Below are 17,396 nucleotides of genomic sequence, written 5' to 3' on the forward strand. Positions count from 1 at the left end.
GCTCTCCTAGCATCCTCCTTGCTCAGCCTAGGCCGACTGTAGCAAACCCAGCGGGAAGGAAGGGATTGGGGAAGGGACAAGAGTCCAGGATGCGGATGGGACGCCAGGGGTGGGGCTATCCCTTATCTAGCGAGGAGAGATGCCACGAACCTCGGTTTGAGGGCGGGATCACATTGCCCAAGGGGCGGGGGGGCGGGACTGTGTGGGGACGGGGCCGATGGATTCGCCGCTTGTATCCTGCACTGTGCAGCGAGCGGCAGGTAGGCGACTTAAACGAATCAGAAGGGCTCGTTGAAACTCCGCCCCTTGGTAGGCGGGGCCTAGGGCTCAGGGCCCCGGGCCAGAGCTATAGCATGCTGGCTCCTCTTCTTTACTCCCTCCTGTCTCCCCGTCCTTGCCCCCAAAGAATAGTCCCCGAGGAAACCCCTGCTTCTCGCGCAGCCGCAAACACTGACGCGAGCACGTCGCGTGCGTGCATGCGTCCCGGCGTCGGGCTCCGAGCAGCCGGCTTTCGGCTGCAGTGCGGACACGGTGCTGTGGAGCCGGACGGAACCTAGCGGAGTAGACAGGTGGGGCGGGGCTGGGGGGGCGGGTTCGGGGCAGGTCGGGCTGACGCCTAAAGCAGGCTCCCTGACATCCATACCCTCCCGTCTTTTTTCATGCTAGACATGAAACCTTCCCACCCTTTACTATTTGTTAGCGGGGCCGTCCTGTTCCCTGGGGGACTTAAGAGGCTCGCTCTTTGTGAGCTGAGGGACCACCCATTGGCTCGTGACCACGCCCCTGTGTGGATCCTCCCCCTCTCAGATTCTAAGTTTCTTATTGGTCCTCGGTCATTCTCCTTCCTGCCCTTCCCCGCCCCTCCCCCAGCTCCCATTGGTCAGGACCGCGCCTCCTCTTTCGTCACCAAGCCCAGTTTTCCTTTTGAGGTTCCCTCCCCACCCCTTTAACTTACTGCCTTGGGGGAACGTGGACGATGATGGATCCGCTGGGACTGGGCTTCGTGAGGGACACTGGAAAACCGGGCAGGACCCTTCCCGCAGAGCGCTTCCAGTCCAGGGAGGACCTGGCACAGTTTTGGGAACCATTCGATTTTGATGATCCTGAAAGAGAACAGTTAAATGAAGGAATTTTGAAGGAGGTGGGGTTGGAGGCCGGCCTCTTGACTAGTGGAAAGAGCCCTAGTGATGAAGTTTGGGGGCGCATTTGACGCCCGGTCTTCTCTTTACCAGCCTTGGGGTTTGGGACGAGTCTCTGACCCACGGCTTCCATTCTGTAAAAATGAAGAACTTGGGCTAGACCTTTCCCAAGGGCCTTTCCAGTTTTAAAGCCATAGGCTTATGATACGTACATAGATAAATGGGTGCGAAGGCAAGAGCCATTCCAAAATGTTTATATATACATATATATATAATTGATATACATGTACATATATGGCTCCGCTTTTTAGCCAGATCATATACATTCCTTGAAAGACCTTATTTTCACACAACCATTTATCTCCAATACCACATCAAAAGACACTTGGAAATATAGTAATGTACTTAATAAAATATACTTACTAGCTGTGTGTAACTCTAAGTCACTTAATTGCTATTTGACTTAGTTTCCTCTTTTGTAAAATGGGGAAAATAACAGTACCTATCTCCTATGACTGTTGTGAAGATCAAATGAGAGAAATTATAAAGTGCTTATCATGGTGTCTGGCTCAAGCTAGCCGATGTTATACAATGGACAATGTTGGTTCCAAATTATTGAAGTTAAAAAACATAGCCTTATTAGCAAAAGGGAAACCATAAAAATAGGAAATAACACATAGTCAAAATTTCTATGATTCTGTTGAACACTTTTGTATAACTTTTTTTAAAAAAAAGTTTTAAAATTAATTTTAAACTTAAATACAAAATAAGAAGAGAAAAAAATTGCCATGTACACAGCAGAAGATGAGAGGATTCAGTATAAAGCAATACATTTCTGCTTCAAGAAAACCTATATAATAAATACTTCACATTGTTTTCTAAGCTGTCCAGGTTTTCTTTGCTTCCTTGTAGGTTTTCTTTTGTTCTCTGCTGCATACTTTTAAATTTTTTTCTCTTCTCTCCCTCAATCCCCCAAAGAAGGCTACAATTAGGCTTGAATATATATATACATATACACATATACAGAGAGAATTATATAGAAAATATAAAGATAGACTTGTAAATGTATAAAGATCCATACATACACAAACAAGTACATATATGTTTGTACATATGTGTGTATACATGCATATATGTATCCAATATACATTCATACATATGTATATAAGACCATAATAGTGCTTAATTCCACTTGACTAGTTCTCTGGAGATAGACAATATCTTTTCTCATAAATCCCAAGTTTTTCCACATTTTTCTAAATCAACCAACTCCTCATTTCCTAGGTTAAAGCAATATTCCAATCCTTTCATATTCTGAGAGAATTATAAAAATTTTCCCCCACTTTTCTTCATTCCTTCTATTCTTGGACATATAGGTTTTACTTAGGTAAAGTTTAATTGGAAATAATCAAAATTATCCATTTTACATTTCAACAATATTTTCATCTTATACTGTGATTTGAGGACTGATAATATAGAATCTGCTTCCTTTATATTTTTCTCCTAGTTTCTTCTAAATGAATTTTGTTATTTTTTCTAACCTAATAAGGTAATTTTTTAGTTTAATTGGGATGGCATTAGTTAAATGGAGTAGTTAGGTAAAATTGTCATTTTTTTATTATGTGTATAACTTTTAAGATGGAAAAACATTGTGAAGGTGAGCTGGAGAGCTTTTTTGTTGGAAAAGCACTGATTGCCAAGATATTGTGTGTGTGTGTGTGTGTGTGTGTGTGTGTGTGTTTGTACACCAATGAGATCTCAGTCTCTGTCTCTATCTCTTGATCAATCTATGTTTCTCACTAATTTTGGAGTTATAGGATCAGGGTTTGAAGCCTTGTGGACCCTTGGTCAGATTTCATTCCTAGTCTATAAAACGGGAGATTTGGATTAGTGATTTTTTTAGGCCCCTATATCAGTGGGCTGGTCCAGCTCTAAAGCTTATGATTCTAAAAATGAGTGCAGAGCTGAAGTGTTGAATTGGGACTCTTCTGTTTAAATAGTAAAAGAGCAGTAGTTCAGAGGTAGGGGAGTGGATGAGTTCTGTGTAGGAAGACACATGGAGAACATTTTGGGAAGAAGAAAAAGAAAGGGAGATTTTTCTTCCCTATTTTTCATTGGGAAATGGCAACAAGATAACACCAATAAAACATTTGTTTCTTCAAAGATCCAGTGAAATAAACAGAGAGAGAGCCAGAAAAGATAATGGAATGGAAACCAAGAAAGTGCAGTGTCAGAAAAACTGACAGAGAGAAGATGCATTTAGTACAAGATGTCCTGTGGTAAGATTCTGGGGATGCCACCTGAGCCTCTGACTCCTGGAACTGGTTAAAACACATCCTTCTGCTCTTCCAACTCTAGCCCTATTTCCTCATTTGATGAAATTTTGGCTTCTTCAAGCTCTTGAGAGGAGCTAAACTATTGGGTTCTGGATTGGTGGCCTCTCATTCCCAGCAGCGGCCAATTTTCCTGAGTCAGCAAGATAGGAGCCAGAATTCTGTCATAAAACCTTTTTGTTCATAGAACTACTGTTAGGAAGCTGTGTTTCTTGATATCTAAATCCAAACTGGGTATCAGTAAGAATGAGGAGTGACATGGTTTAGGGAATCCCACTTTAACAATTCCATTCAATTCAAAAAACATTTGTTACCATTACTGTGTACTATACAAGAACTAGGTGCTATAGAAAGTATAGATCACAGAATTTTGGTCTGGATGGGCCCTTAAGGATCACCTACTCCATCTTGCTCATTTTGCAAAGGACAGAACTGAACCTCAGAGAGGCAGAAAGGAAAGGAAGTTGCTAGGTGAACCTTGGTTTTAAAATCAGCTTAATGCCAGTTTTTTTTTAGTTTCCAATCTCAGCTGCACTATTGGGCCTTCATAGGACAGAACTGAACTTCAAAGAGTCAGGAAGGAAAAGAAGTTTCCAGGTGAACCATGACTTTCAAATCAGCTTTATGCCAGTTTTTTTGGTCTCCAGTCTCAGCTGGACGATATATTGGGCTTTCATAAGGCCTCTAGAAAGTGGCTTGTCCATATTCCTTTTCTTGGGCAAGTCAGACACTCTGCGCCTGGGTCACAGACCTTTTTGGTTAGGAGAGGTTGCTTGCAGATTTCTTCAGTCACTGAGGACTTTTTATATAGACAAGGGAGTAAATACTCCTTTGCTAATTCTTAGCAATAGCAGAAAGTTATCCCATCCTTTATTTTCTGTTATTTGCTGTTCCCTGGGGATCTCATTCTCAACCTTCTTCCATGATGATTTCTAGCCTTCTTAATAATGCCCCTTCCTCCAACCTTAAAAGGTTGATGAAATTCCTTCTTTTAACTTGTCCCTAGCTTCAAGAATGCCTGTAGGGTCATGGATATTTGGAGTCAACAGGCCTTGGAAGATGATAACAATTAGCATTTATATAGTGCTTACTGACCCTCCCCAATTTTCTTTAGTTTTTTTTTTTGGACTAGGTGAAAGAGATTTTTTTCCCCTGAGGCCTTTGGGGTTAAATGACTTGCCCAGCCAGGCACACAGCCAGGAAGTGTTAAGTGTCTGAGACCAGATTTAAACTCAGGTCTCCCTGACTTCAGGACTGGTGCTCTAGTCACTTCGCCACTGTGCTGCCCCAGAAAGAGGAGATTTTTTTGGCTCCATTGCTACTTAGCCTTAATCACTGAATGGATGTGACCTCAGTCAAACTGAGACCTGTTGAAGACTTTAGCTTAAAAAGGCCGAAGTCTCCCATTCCGTCCAAGGCCATCTCCAGTCATCCTGATCTATGTCTTGTCACTGGACATAGATGGCCCTGGCATTACCTCCCCAATCTCATGGTCCTCTTCCAGAACAAACAACAATAACCACTGTGTTCCAGGCATTGTGTTAAGTACTTTACAATTTATATCTCATTGGATTCTTACAAAAAGAACAACAATCACCACCACCACCTTGGAAAATAAGTGCTGTCATTAGCCCCGGTTTACAATTGGGGAAACTGAGGTAGTCAGAGATTGAGTGATTTGCCCAGAGTCACACAGCTGGTAAGTGTCTGAGGCTGGCTTTGAACTCAGATCCTTCTGCTTCAAGGCCCAACCCTCTATCCACTGCACCACCAGCTGGTGCATCCCATCTCCTTACTAGTTGTATAGCAGAGGGCAAAGCACACAATCCTCCCCAGATTTCCATTTCCTCCTCTGTGAATGGAGAGTTGGATGAGGTTCTCACTAAGGACATTTCTAGCATTTAATCATGAATCTCAAGTCTTGGTTGAGACTATGGGATGTCAGTATTACATAGTAGAAAGAACTCTGGTAAACTTAAAAGTTGAGAGTTTCAGTCCTTCTGATATTTATGCTGGGCTACATACTTAGCCTGTCTGAGCCTCAGTTTCCTCATCTATAAATGGGCACTTTTATTGCATTACAAACCTCACAGGATTCTTGGGAAAAAACCAAACAACACTTTGTAAACTTGTATTGCATAAAGGTTACTGTTATTCTTGTTATTTTTTACCCTCATCATCAATCTGATGATCTCATCTTGTTCCATGAAATTCATAGTGAAACAGGAGAAAGTGGGAAACAAGTTGCTAATCTGTTACACATCGGATTCTGCAAATGATCGAACAGTCGCGGAAAGGTAGCATTTATGAAATGCCCAGAAGAGCGAGATCTAGAGAAAGGCCAGGAGACAATATATAAACATTTTGTCCAGATAACAGGGAACAAGATAAATTGGGAGGTAGCTTCAGAGGAGAGCCACCAGATTGAAGGAGGATGGAGAAAGCCTTCCTATAGAAGATGGATTTTAGCTGAGGAGGATGGGTACCAGTGTCTTTTTTGAAGAGTAGCCAGGACACCAGTGTCACTGAACTTCAGAGTGCAGGGAAGGAAGGAAGGTGCAAGAAGCTAGAGAGGGAGGAGGGCCCGGCTTACCTGGAGCTTTGAAAGCATTTCTGTTTGATCAGGGAGGTAATAGAAACCCATGGAGTTGGGTGATTTGGTGATTTGGTCAGCTCTGCATATTAAGAAAGTCATTTTGACAGCTGATTAGAGGCAGGAACATAGTGGGCAGAGACATGAAGCAGGGAGCCTGTACCACAGGCTCCAGTAGGAGCCTAAGGCCTGCCTCCAGGTGCTGGCAGTAACAGAGGAGAGAAGGAGGGGTATTTGGGAGATCTCCCAAAGCTAGAAATGGCTGGATTTGCCCACAATTAGGTATCTGTGGTGAGAGAGGATGTGAGGTTGAATGACAGAGGATAGCCAATGGGACTCTTGACAGTGAAGTTAGGAAGAGATGATCACCTTTTTTGTAATTGAATTAAAATTTGGCTCATTGAAAGCATCTTTAGGCCAGTGCCAATAGCTGAAAGGAAAACAGGTTTGACATGTACGTAGTTTCATTTTCTTTCTTTGAGATATTTATATTTTGAAAGCTTCCCATATTATTAATATTCCATAGACTAATTTCTATTAAAAGCATTCTTAAATCTCTGCACTTCAGCATTCTATCTGGGCCCAGTCAATAGCAGTCATCATTTTTGTGATTATACTGTGGTGCTATTTTAAATTTTGAAGAATCTATCCTAATTGAATTGGACCCAATAATATTGCACTTGCTTTCCCTCGCCGACAGGCTTATGTGAAAAAAAGCCCTTTGTGAGGCATTAGAGAAATGGACCACCAGATGCCAGCCCCCAATCATGTAGTGCCTTTCCCCACCCAGTTGTCCTCCAGGAGTTCAGCATTCCTGCTCAGAGAAGCCACCTACAGACCTTCTTAGGCACAAGATGCATCTGGTGGAGTCTCCAGCAGTTACAGTTTGGCTCATTTTTGGAGAAAAATTTCCAACCTTTAAAACACTTAATGATACTCCCTCAAAAAAAAAAAAAAAAAGAATAACATAATGAGAGCTATTATGTTGCTGATATTGCTACTTTGGAGAGAGACTCAGCTAAACCACAACAACGACACTAATAATAATACTTATGTGGCTTTGTTTTCTGAAGAATTTAGCAGATATATCATTTTATCCTCATATCAACCCTAGAAAGTGGGTGCTGTTATTATCATCTCCATTTTACAATTGAGGAAACAGAGATTGAGTGACTTTGCTTGAGGCCACACAACTAGTGGCTAAGGCAGAATTTGTATTCAGGTTTTCCTGACTCCAGGCCTGGCACCTTACCTACTGTACCACCAGAGAGGCTGGGTGAGGAGGAAGAACTGAATCAGCCTGACGATGGAGTGGGAAGGAACCTCCAGGAAGTCATGTAATTCAGTTCTTTACTCAGGCTCTGGAAATATTAGCATTTTTGTCATATCCATCAATTCCTAGAAGTGGTGGAGGGCCCAACTTTTTCAAAGTTAAAAGTGAATTTCCTTCAGAGAGTTTTTGAAGTTGAACATTTCTTAACAACATAAGAAGTAATGTGGTCTCGTTGGGCATTAAGAGTCAGAAAGGCCTGAATTCAAGTCCTTAACCTGATAGATGTCAACTGTGTGACCCCTTCATGCCCCCCTTGACCTCTCTTCTCCTAGCCACTCTCCATTGGAGTGAGCATGTTCTTTACGGAAGCTCCCTGATAAAATCACAGGTCCGATTTTTTGGAGTTTGAGATATGTGTGTGTGTGTGTGTTGGAGACAATAGTGACTTAACTCAGAGAAATAGCTAATAAGTATCTGAAGCTGTATTTGGATTTAAACTCAGGTCCTACAGACTCCAAGACTAATGCTTTATCTACTGCACCACTAGCTGTCAAACAGATCTAATTAAAAAAAAATTAATGTCACAAGATGAAGAAATGACAGGAAGAAGGAAGTGTAGAAATCATCTTCACTCTCTCCTTTTACAGAGGAGGGCAATCCTCAGTTGCCCTCCTAGTTAATGGCAAAGGCCCTGGGACCTCATGCAGCCATACTGGCCTTCCTTCACAAGTGTCAGGGCCCAGGCTCCCAGCTGCAAATCCAGTGAACTCTTAAGGACAGCAAGCTGTTTCTCCTTAGAAAGTCACATAGAGACAAAGATCCTATGCCTTGATCTTCAGTAACTTGTTTCTGTATGTGCTTTCTTGGCTTTAAGTCAGACATATGTGTCTTAAGCACCTACTGTGTGCTAGGTGCTGTGAATACAGATATTAAATAGGATAGAAAATTGTCTCATCCATTACAGTACCAAAGATAATGCTGATTTGACTATTTTCCCTTGAGCTCAAGTAGACAGTTGGGAATAGGGAGGATTAGATGTGGGAGGAGAGGGCAGATTGTCGGCTGCCCATCCTGTGCTGTCTGTATCCTGGTGTCTGAGGGGTTAGCGCAATGGAATGAAGAAGCATGGTGGGAGTATTTGCAGCCAGGAAGGAAGGAAGGAAGGAAGGAAGCAAGAAGGGAAGGAGAAAGGGAGGAAGAAAAGGAGGGAAGGGATGGCAGAAAGGAAGGGTGGAAAGGAGTTAGTAAGCAGCTTTAGGTGCCAGGCTTCGTACTAAGCCCTTTCCAAAATAGGATCTCTTTGATTCTCAGTTGTCCTGGGAGTTAGGTACTATAATTATTCTCATTTCACACTTGAGGAAACTGAGGCAAACAGGTTAAGTGACTTGCTCAGGATCACGCAACTAGTAAGTGTCTGAGGCTGCATTTGAACCCAGCACTCTATTCCTTGAGCCACCAGCTGTCTCTGGAGGACTGGGCTGAGGGGCAGACTGACAGCCTCCATTCCCTCTCTCAGTCTTCTAGGTGCAGGACAGTACCGTGCTCCTCCCACCTTTCCCTTTCTCAAGAGAAACACGCCTGCTTCTCCTTTCCTTTCATCATCATCATCTCTGTCACCTTCCCTGGCTCCATAGCCACTGTGTTCTCCACTACACCACATTAGATCCTGCCCTGTCATCTAACCGACCGTTCCTCCTTTGTCTCATATACCTCCTGTCATTTTGTGTCTCCACAGGCCAGGATTGAGGGCAGTGGGGAATCACACACCCAGATGTGACCCTTCTCAGAGGGCAGGATGGTGCTGGACTCGGGGACCCAGGCCTATGAGCAGGCACCCCCTTCCCTTTCTGTCAGCCCCCCCACTGTTTCTGGTGTGAGAAAGATCTCAAATCAGAATGGGCCACAGCTGTATCCCTCTCTCCAGCCACCAATGTCAGCCCCCAGCTCCCGGAAACCCTCCCCAGTCGTCCCAGTACCTCCTAGGCCCTCTGTGTCCCAACCATCAGGCTTGGCTTCTTCCCGTCCCAAGGTCTCAAGTCCGACGTCTGAAATAAGGCAGCTCTCCTCAGCCTCACAGGGTCGTGGTCGGATTCGGCGCAGTGAGAGCTCCTGCTCGATCCGAGGGTCAAGTGGAAAGGGGCGGCTCCGGCCTGCCTCCTCTCTGCCCCACATTGCCAAAAGCAAGGTGGAGGAAATCCGGGCAGCTGGCAAGAGCCCCTGCCTGCTGGTGGCCTTAAGACCCAACAACTTGGAGCAAGAACGAGACCGGTTCTTTCAATCAAGGTACACCTACAACCCGCAGTTTGAATACGAGGAGCCGGTTCCTACTGCCGTGCTGGAAAAGTACAATGAGGCCTCGGACAAGTTCATCCCCCAGGTCAGGGAGCGAGGGACACCTCTCCCCACTTGGTTTGTCTGGCCCCCCTCCCTGGTGTAGTGGGTCACATGGGACCAGGAAGGAGCTCCTGCTGTTTCCCCGCCCCTCTCCTCGGCTCCTTCCCTGTAGCCCCCAGCCCCCAGCAGCTTCTTTCCCCCCCAGTATTTTCTCTCCCTCATGGTCTCAGCCTCAGCTTCATGCTGAATCACGGCCAGCCCCTGGCCTAGGGATGAGCTCAGGCTGAGGCCGTGGCTGGGATAAGGGTGACAGCCCCTGGCGACGGGGTGTGTATGGCAGGCGGTGAGGATCATTGAAGCAGTCTTGGAGAAGTATGGCTCCTACGAGCAATTCGAGGCCATCACGGGAGGCCAGCTGCTGACTAAGTGCCAGATCTGGTCCATTGTGCGCAAGTACATGCAGAAGGAAGGCTGCTCTGGAGAGGTCAGTGCCAGGGGTGGGGGCCCAGGGAGCAGAGCCCCAGGGGGTTCAGGGTGCCGCAGGAGGGGAAGCAGCCTCAGGCCTGGCTCTGCCTTCCCCTCTGCAGGTGGTGGTGCAGCTGAGCGAGGACCTGCTGTCCCAAGCCGTGATGATGGTGGAGAACAGCCGGCCCACCCTGGCTATCAACCTGACTGGGGCCCGCCAGTACTGGCTGGAGGGGATGTTGCGGCATGAAATAGGTCAGGACAAGGGGCTGAGCCTCCGGGCTGGCCGACATACTGGGTCATGGGTAGAGAAGGCCTGCGCCGGCTCAGGAGATGCAGGATGGGAGCTGGGGGGTGGACACACAGGGGACCTGGGGGGAGGACGGCCTGCAAAAAAGGCAGAAAGTGGGGGGAGGTGGGTTGGGGAGGGGCAGGGAACAGCGGCCCAGTGATCTCACTCCCTTTATTTCTTCCCCTCCTTCCTTGAGGACGGTCCCCCCAGGAATGACCGGCTTCCCTCATCCCTCTTACTCTCAGAGGTAGGCAGGCAGAGCCCCTCCTGGCGGGCCCCTCTTCTCCTCTGCCAGTCCCTTCTCGCCCTTCTCCTCACTAACTTTTTCTCTGGCTTCTTCCCCTCTCATCTGGGTTGAGGCAGGAGGGAACTGAGAGGTGGCCTGGAGCTAGAGGAGAGCCCAGTGTCCCACCTGCCTAGTTTCTCTGTCCTCTTCCCCCCAACCCCACCCCCAAGAGGTGAGGGTGGGGGGTGACCCCAAGGTTGGAATCTTCTGGCCAGTCTAGTCTTGTACCCAGAATTCTGTGGAGTGAGTAGAAAAGGAGGGCTGTTTCCTCTGGGGACTGGGTGGGGATGGGGGAGGTCTCTGCCTGGGTCCACTAATCACTTTTCCTTTCCTCTGTCTCTTTTCTTGAAGAATCCTGTTACTCTGAGCATGAGATATCTGCAGAGAGGCTGGGGGTGGGCAGGATGAGCATGTCTGTGGGGGGGGAGGAGTGAGTGAAGGTTTGTCCTGAAGGCTTGGCCAATTGTGTGTGGGTCTTTTGTTGTATGTGCCGGTGCCTTTGTGTGAGAGTGAACAAAGGATTGCTTATGTGCATACGAGTGAAGGTATGGAGAGGGTGGCGACCCCCTGAAGCTTGACAGAGGACAGGCTATCTGCATCGCTTCTGGGGCAGCTGGGGAGGGGGCTCTCCCTGGGCTGTGGTTCCCAGCTCTCCTCCTCGCCCCTTCACAGGCACCCATTACCTTCGCTTCGTCAACAACACTCAGCAGCCCTGGAACACCTCTGATGGCCGGCGGCAGTACGGGCTCCGGCCTGCCAACCCCACCGAGGAGGGGCTGGCCAGCCTGCACAGCGTGCTTTTCCGGAAACAGCCCTTCCTGTGGCGGGCAGCCCTGTTGTACTACACCATCCAGCGGGCAGCCCTCATGTCCTTCCGCCAGCTCTTCCAGGACCTCGCCCAGTATGTACAGGACACCTCGGTGCGCTGGGAGTACTGCGTGCGGGCCAAGCGGGGCCAGAAGGACACGTCCAAGCCTGGTGAGGCTGCCCCCGGCTCGGGGCCTCTACAGCTAGAGAGCAGCAGGGCCCTTTACAAGCAGGAAATGAGGCCCTCAGAGGAGAGGGGGCTCCCCCAGGATGGAGGCTCAATTCTCAAGCCACAGTCCCACCACCCAGCTGAGTGGTGGTCCCACGATTCATTTTATAAAGAGCTTTCTTAGAACTTGAGCCATCTTTTCTTAGGGGAAAGTACTACAGCCAGGCCCAAGTCCTGGTCTCTTCATTTGTAAAATGACCATTATAGAGGACATAGCTCATTTCAGTTGGCAAGGTGACCTGTAAACTTTGGGGAGGTAGGCATATAGATGTCATGGCTGTCATTTCACAGAGAAGGAAACTGAGTCACAAAGTAGTAAGGGTGGCTTTTTTCATAGCTGTAAGGGTCTTCTGAGGGCACAGTCTGGTGCTCTTTGGAGTGTAGCATGGGTCAGGGGATCTCTTAAGATTCCCTTCTAGCTCTCCGATGCCCTGGATCCATCTGTGATGGGGTAATTCCTTCAAGGTCCAAGAAGTAAGGTCCGGGAGTGGGCTGGAGGGAAGTAGGGTCCCGACTTCCCCAAGCATGATTGAGACAGGGAGGAGCTGACACAAATGAGGGACAAGTGTAACTGGGACAACTGTACCCAAGACATGTTCATAAGCTGGCAAATCCACACAGGCAGGTCCTTGGCCCAGGATGGGTCCTTGGCCCCCAGAGCCCTCTTAGGTCTGGGGACAGCAAGACATGAGGCACTATGGCCTAAAAAGGGGGTGCTTGCTGGGGATGGTACATGGTGATCTGCCCAGAGGATGCCTAGCACACCGACTGTCTACCACATCCATTCTCTGGAGCCAGCAAACGTCTCCAAAACTCGGAGGTTTGGGGTAGATAGCTGCCTTTTCTAGGCTCAGTCGGCCCCTAGGTGCGCCCGGGTTGCTCTGTGTGGTTAGTTATAGCTTCTTCTCAGTTTGTCCAAACACTTTTTAAACTTTTTTATTTTTCTTGCCGAGATCGCTTGGATGGATGAGGAGTTCCATCCACTGAGCACTCCATATTTAAAGAACTGTCACACAGAGGAAAGGTCAGACATGTTCTTTTTGGCCCCTCAGAGCAAGGAGTAGATGTTGCAGAGTCAGACTTTGGCTTATTATAAAACAGTCAGAGGACGAGGGCTGCCCATGAGTGGATGTGGGCTGTCCCAGCAGATAGTGAGTTCCCCATTGGTGATGGTCTTCAGGTGAAAACTGGATATGATCATTTCTCAGAGATATGGTAGAGGGGGAGTTTTTGCTCAGGTGGGAGTTGGATTGGATTGCCGATGTCCCTTCCTCCTGAGATTCTGTGCTTGAGGGCCTTCTTCCTTCCCTGAGGGGAGAGTCTCTGAGTCTCTTCGCACCTTACAGGCTGCTTCAGTAAGGACCAAGTGTACTTAGACGGGATCCTGCGCATCCTGCGGCATCGGCAGAAGATTGATTTCCATATGCTGACTGCTTTGGGCAAGGTGAGACTGGCCCCATGGGAAGGGCTCTGTCTTCTCCCCTCAGGGCAGCCCAAGGGCAGTGTTCAGGCCAGCCCTAGCATCAGTCCATGGGGTCTTGTGAGTCGGTGCTGCTGGCACTCAAAGCAGACACTGCTGTGTCGTGTGGAAGGATGCCAGCGTTGGCTTTGGCGTCACAGGGCCACCTGCCAGTTGGGCCATGGGCTGGCCATGCAGCAGGGGGCAAGGCTCGTGACCTCTCTGCTCATAGGGGATGGATGAGGTCCCTGTGATCTTCTCCATGTCCTCCCCTTCCAGGTCTCCTACGAAGATGTAAATCAGCTTCGGCCCCATGGAAAGCTGGAAAAGACACGTATTCCTCACTTCATGCAGGATTTGACTCGCTACCACCAGCAGCTGGAGCACATCATCATCACCAACCGCTTGGACGATGCCCAGCTGGATATCCTGTTGCCAGACTGAAGGGCTGAGGGTCGGGGTTCGGGGGTGTCTGGGGGGGCTGGTCAGCTGGCTGGCCAGGGATCAGGGGAGAAAAGATCCTGAGTCAGCTCCATTGACAGTGAGCAGCAGCATGGTCAACATTTCCATGCTCTGTATATTGGGGAGTTTGGGGAATGGGCTGCTTAATATATATTCTACAGCCCCCTCTGGTAGGGGACTGTGAAATCTGTCTTTAAATCCAGAACAGAGGGGAATTCCTCTTAGAAGGCCAGAAAATAGATACTGAGACCGCCCTGTCCACATAGAATGAAGAGATCCCAGCAGGGATGAAAAGGGAGAGCCAGACTTGGTTTAGCTTGGTGGGGAGGAGGGAGGGAGGAGAGCTGGCTCTGTGAGTGTACCAGGCCTATGGGGAGAGAGAACGAGATGGTGGTGGTGGGCAGGGAGGGGCTGTCTCCTTGTGCATGAGATTCTGGAGCTCACAGCTAGCCCCCCACCTTCAATCCTGTGCTTCTCCCTCCCTTTGCTGGCAAGAACTCACGCCCCCAAAACAATAATTCTAGCCTCTTGGTGCTCTTAGACCCTTTGATGTCTACCTCTTGCTGGGCTTTCATGGAGGACAGAACATCCGTGTACCCCTTCCCCAGCCAAGGCCCTGGTGTAGCTGCTCTCCTCCTGGGTGGCTCCCCCCTCCCACCCTCGGACATCTGACCTTTCACACACGTGACCGTCCAACTCCACATTTACTCTTCCTCCTGGTGCCCAGCACTTCAACTTCCCCAACTCCCTGCCCAAATACTCAGTGAAACAATTGAAAGGGATAAAGAGGAATGGAGTGGAGGGCGATGGCGTGCTGGCCCATGGGCCCCAGCAATTCAAGCATTACTAAGCATCCACTATGGGCAGGGCCCTGTGCCCCAGCAAAGGGGCCCTGAGGACATTTGGGGGAGCGGCTGGTGGGAATGCAGTGTCAGTCTGCCTATGGAGAGGGGGGTACAGGGAGAGGTGTAGCTGGAGGGGGTTGGACACGTTCTGATCTTTGTTCCTTTCCCCCCTTTTCCCATTGCTGCCTCAGGCTTAAGTGGTAGCTGCCTAGGAGAGCAGTGGTGATCCCCTTCCCCTAGCACACAGCCCATTTTACGCAAGAGCTGAGTGAGTCCAGAGAGCATATTTCAGGGCAATGTCCTGAGTGCTGTGGAGAGACTGGGCTCTGTACTTGATCCCTGGTCTGAGGAGAAGATGGCTCCTCCCCTCAGGGAGCTCCCCATCTCCTGAGGCCCCAAGCCTTGTCTTGTCTGTTGCTGGATTTTAGCAAGGCATTTCTCCAGGTCTCTGATAGCACATTTGTAAGCTAAAGGAAATTTGTGAGAACAGTTAGGTGACTTCTGAACGATTTGGATGCTGAATCCAAGAAGGAATTAATGGATCAATGCCAACTTGAAGGGCATGTCCTTGAGCCATAGCAGGTCTTGGTCTTGGGCCCTCTTCTGATGTTTTTTAATCACTGATGTCAATGAAGGCACCAAATTTCTGGGTAATGGAAAGGAAAGAGAGAGAACTAATAAATGGGTGACAGAATCAGGATATAAAGAATCCCAGACAGTTTGGGGCTGGTGATGAAATTTGTTAGGTATTCATTTCTGAGACCTTTCCAGCCTAATAGTGGCAGGGGATAAACAGAAAGTCTTTGGTGAGTTGTGCGTTTTTCTGTGCCATCGATGGCACAGGATGGCTGTGAGGATGCACTGGGCCTTGGCTTGTTGTGCAGATGCATCGAGAAGAAGGCTCGAGGGCTGGGTTCTGGGGATAAGTCGATATTGATCCCTGGCCCTGTTACTGACCACCTCTGGTGCTGGGCCATTTCCTCTCCCAGGGGCGCGAGCCAGGCTTTGGGGACCTGACTGTGGCTTTGGAGGGTGGAGGTGACCCGCCACCTCTCAGTGTTTTGGGATATGTGCATATGTAATCTACCCACAGTATTAACTCACACAAGTACAGTATTTATAGAGTTTTTAGAGATGAACGTCCTTTTAGAAATGAATGGGAATGAAAACAATCAGTTTTGTTTTACAGATTAGCATGGGGCAGTGGGTAAAGTGATGTCCCAGGTCATTGGGTCAGAGGCAGGACTAGAATCCTTTGGCCCTCACCAAAGCAAACAGTGCATGCTGCCTTTTTTCATGACTTGTTTTCCAGTTCAGAGATTGGTATTTGTGTTGATCCGATTTCCTCTGAACACAAACCTTGGAAGATGGGCAGGAGACCAATAAGTGTATTTTGCCTTCGACCCCATCTCTAAGATCCCAACCTATCTTCAGCCTGGCCTGGCCGCTAATTTCAGCAGGGCCTCTCCTGGTCCTGCCCTTCTTAGGTTGGGTGCTGGGAGGAGCAGAGTCACTGCTGGGGATTCTTGGCCCTGTGGAAATAAGCCTTGAGGCCAATTATGTTGCCTTCCGTCCTGTACCTCAGCAGGAAATGTTTTTGTTTGATCATTTCCACTCCCACCCCCCATCCCAGGAACCTAAAACAATGCTCAGACGGTCCGGGAGCTTAGGTCACTACTGGTATCTTAACCCCATTGGGAAGAGGCCCTGACCTGTGGCTGTGGTAGGGGTCAGCCTTGTTTCAGAACTGCTAGGCTCAGGGGCTTGGAGTTGGGAATCTTTATTGTAATTCCTCAGAGAGTGTTCCCAGCACTTCTCAGCTTCCTTTTTCTCATCTACAGAATCGGGGGGTTGGACTAGATCCCTAAAGTCCCTTCTACCTCATCTGTGATTCTCATTAGTAAGGAGGGAAGGGACTATGGATCAGGCTCAAGAGGAAGTTTTCCTGAGCGTTCATCTTTCTGACCCCTTGGATGCCTGCTTCCCCCTGTTCCCAGACAGCTGTCCCATTGACGCCTTTGCCTGGAGACTCCTATTGTTTGACTTAGCTGAGGAATGGAGGCTCAGGTGCTGTCACGAGATTCACTTTAGCTGAACATTTAGCGTCTTCGATACAGGTCAGGGTTGGAGGGGTCACCTCAACTCCTTGTATGTTGTCTGGAACTGGAAATGATTTTTCTCTTCACTCCCAGAAAAGGAGAGGCAAGAGGAGCTTTGGAATAAAATTATTTTTTATCTTCCATCACTTTGGCTTTTTAAAAAAACGTTTCCTCGATGCCTTTTGTTGTCATATCACAATCATTAAAACCCCACTTCTAGATCAAATCTGCCACCATTCCCACTAACAGTGGTGGCAATGCATAAAATACACTGTGCTGGCGATTCTCTGCCTTTCTCCCCAAAGGAGGTGCTCGGTCATTCCAAATTCTCATCCTTTCATGCTGTCTTCATTTACGTTGCCATAGTCATGGTGCATTTTGTTCTCTTCGTTTTGCTTATTTGCCCTGCAATGATTTCTATAATTCTTTCCATGTTTCTGAATACTTAATAATTTCTTACTGCACAAATACTCCATTGCATTCCTAGACAGTAGCTATTCAGCATTTTGTGGGTGCTCCTTCAGTCACTACCAAGTTGATTATTTTGACCTATATTAGATTATTATTTCTGACTTTGACTTCCTAAAGATATAGTGAGTTTACTTTGTGTAAGAGTACAGACACCTTATTTTTTTATTTAAATAATTCAAAAAGCATCTATTGTGGGGCACCTAGATGGCACAGTGGACAGAGCACCAGCCCTGAAGTCAGGAGGACTAGATTTCAGACATTCCTAGCTGTGTGACTCTAGGCAAGTCACTTAACCCCAATTGCTTCAGA

The 17,396-nt window shown here is 47.9% G+C and overlaps 1 protein-coding gene across 3 annotated transcripts; it reads left to right on the forward strand.

The window, feature by feature from the left end:
• Positions 1-62: 62 nt before the first annotated feature.
• MATCAP1 (microtubule associated tyrosine carboxypeptidase 1) lies at positions 63-16,757 on the forward strand. Of its 3 annotated transcripts, none has more exons than XM_051975030.1 (7): positions 63-569; positions 9,074-9,715; positions 10,013-10,156; positions 10,260-10,392; positions 11,388-11,693; positions 13,098-13,195; positions 13,490-16,757. In XM_051975030.1, the coding sequence occupies exons 2-7, from the start codon at positions 9,134-9,136 to the stop codon at positions 13,652-13,654; spliced, it is 1,428 nt and encodes a 475-aa protein (XP_051830990.1). In that variant the 5' UTR covers positions 63-569; positions 9,074-9,133; the 3' UTR covers positions 13,655-16,757. The 3 variants fall into 3 exon arrangements, with proteins under 3 accessions (XP_051830990.1, XP_051830991.1, XP_051830993.1); XM_051975031.1 differs by lacking the exon at positions 63-569 and adding an exon at positions 587-1,141; XM_051975033.1 differs by lacking the exon at positions 63-569 and adding an exon at positions 2,998-3,418.
• The last annotated feature ends 639 nt before the right edge of the window (positions 16,758-17,396 follow it).

Source organism: Antechinus flavipes, chromosome 2 (assembly GCF_016432865.1).
Source record: "Antechinus flavipes isolate AdamAnt ecotype Samford, QLD, Australia chromosome 2, AdamAnt_v2, whole genome shotgun sequence".
NCBI lineage: Eukaryota > Metazoa > Chordata > Mammalia > Dasyuromorphia > Dasyuridae > Antechinus > Antechinus flavipes.

Excerpts from the sequence above, each read along its gene's own strand:
- MATCAP1 (XM_051975030.1), top strand. The coding sequence starts at position 9,134 with ATGGTGCTGGACTCGGGGACCCAGGCCTATGAGCAGGCACCCCCTTCC. Across the intron at positions 9,716-10,012 it reads CGGACAAGTTCATCCCCCAG|GCGGTGAGGATCATTGAAGC; the intron begins GTCAGGGAGCGA and ends TGTGTATGGCAG. Across the intron at positions 10,393-11,387 it reads GATGTTGCGGCATGAAATAG|GCACCCATTACCTTCGCTTC; the intron begins GTCAGGACAAGG and ends GCCCCTTCACAG.